The sequence below is a fragment of the Oryzias melastigma genome, unplaced genomic scaffold (assembly GCF_002922805.2).
Source record: "Oryzias melastigma strain HK-1 unplaced genomic scaffold, ASM292280v2 sc02239, whole genome shotgun sequence".
In the NCBI taxonomy this organism is placed as follows: domain Eukaryota; kingdom Metazoa; phylum Chordata; class Actinopteri; order Beloniformes; family Adrianichthyidae; genus Oryzias; species Oryzias melastigma.
This window is the reverse complement of record NW_023418814.1, coordinates 2413-4255: the sequence shown is the minus strand read 5'-3', so window position 1 is coordinate 4255 and position 1843 is coordinate 2413. Positions and strand designations below refer to the sequence as shown.

The 1843-nt window shown below is 35.4% G+C and overlaps 1 protein-coding gene across 1 annotated transcript in view; it reads left to right on the top strand.

Moving 5' to 3' along the window:
* Positions 1 to 347: 347 nt before the first annotated feature.
* Positions 348 to 1843, top strand: part of LOC112141975 (protein ERGIC-53-like) — a gene marked incomplete at its 5' end in the record, with an annotated part of 3826 nt that continues 2330 nt past the window's right edge. Inside the window, one exon of the mRNA XM_036211294.1 lies at positions 348 to 520. Coding sequence (XP_036067187.1) covers positions 348 to 520 — 173 coding nt within the window. The remainder of the gene's footprint in view (positions 521 to 1843) is intronic.

Genomic DNA, 1843 nt, shown 5'->3' with positions numbered 1-1843 from the left:
TACTAAAGATATAGTAATCAATTCATATTTTAATTTGGGATTTGATTATATGATTAATTATTTAAATGTCCACCCATGTCATTTGTTCGTATTTGCAACCACTTTTAGTGAAAATTAACTTAATCATATATATTTCTAATTGTTGTATAATCTATTTGTTATGGAAAGTCATACTGATAATCCTGTGTCGATTAATTTAATGTTTTTCTTTCTTTAATCTTCTCTTTTGCATTGTTTAGTCATTAAATCAAAGTTTAAAGATAAATGATGGTCACAGCTACAGAGAAGAATTATGCATTTTGTTGAATCATTAAAATTTTTTTTTACTTTCTTTCTCTTTATTCCAGGTGCCATTCCAAGTGCTGATCAGGTGCGCATTACGCCATCCCTCAGGAGTCAGAGGGGCTCCGTGTGGACAAAAAACAAAGTCAACTTTGACCACTGGGAGGCCGAGGTGACCTTCAGAGTATCTGGGAGAGGCAGAACAGGAGCAGACGGTTTGGTAAGCATGAGTCCCATTTAGGTTGAGACTAATTATTCAGATTAAAGCGTCTATGTCAAACCTTTTGTAAACCTTTTTCTATTGAAACATTTTAAGGAGTCCTCAGGTTGTAAACCATTTAGATTCTCTCCTGTAGGCACTTCTGAAAATGACGTTGACTCAACAAACGTCAGTTTCCAACAAAAATAGTTTCAGATGAATAAAATGAGCTTTGCTTTCCAACACAGTTAGTGTTCATATCAATACAAGAGAAGTACATTTGGAAAATGTGGCACTGATATCCATTGTTTTGCATTAGGTCTGTTTTAAAAGGGGCTTGTTTTGTTTAAAAAAATAAATCACCTAGTGTTTACTCCCTAAACTGACTTGTTTCTAGTAATTTACCTGCCTCAAAACATGAAATGTTTGTCTTCGATACACCAAGTGAGAATATAAACAACCACACATTAACAAAAGCAAAAATCCTGGTGACGAACTAACTTTTTAGGTTTCGATCTGTTTTTAGTTCAGTTCAAAGCTGGACTCTGGAACCAGAACCGCCATAGGGTTCTCCTGATGCAATAAGTATTAAAATTATTTTATTTCTTCCTGGCAAAAGCACTTCACTATGATCACTAAAGTGTTGTATTGTAAAAGTGTTCCCAGTGGTATTTAATTACAAGTATGCAGTATTTTGCCAAAATAAAAAAGCCTGTATCCTTTTTTAAGACATATTTTCTGTAGAGCGGCAGGAGTTCATCAGAAATTCGTTTAAGTTGTGGGTGGGACTGCTGGTGTGGAAGTAAACCTCTCCCAATTTCCCATCATCCCTTTGTGTACACTCAGCCCTTCACAACCCCATGCTAAAATTAGCAGTGCAAAAAAGGCGAACAGTATTGGAGCTTTCCAGACGTCCAGTTTTGAGCCAAATGCCAGCTCAGATGAGTAAAATCAAGATGTTAATGGGTACAGAATGGAGTGAAGGAGGGGGATTTTAGGTCCTGCATCACAACTGAGAAGTTTTTGTAACGGATGGTTTTACTTGATGAATATGAGTATGGAATTTAATCTTAAAACATGTCCTCTATCATGAGAAAAATTCAAGAAAATCATAAACTTGATTTTTAAACGTGTGAAGAAGAAAAACAACACATGTTAAAATACAGTTATGGTATTGGAGTCCTATTTCTGTGTTAACATGAAGAAAACCCAATTGCTACTTGGCTGAGATTCACTAGTTTTAAAAAGAGAGCAACAAAAATGACATTTGTTCACAAATCTTAAGATCCAGTCTCAGGTCAGTGGATGTGACTTTCTGAAAGTGCTAGTTCACACTTGCAAGTCCACATCAGTGCTTTTTTA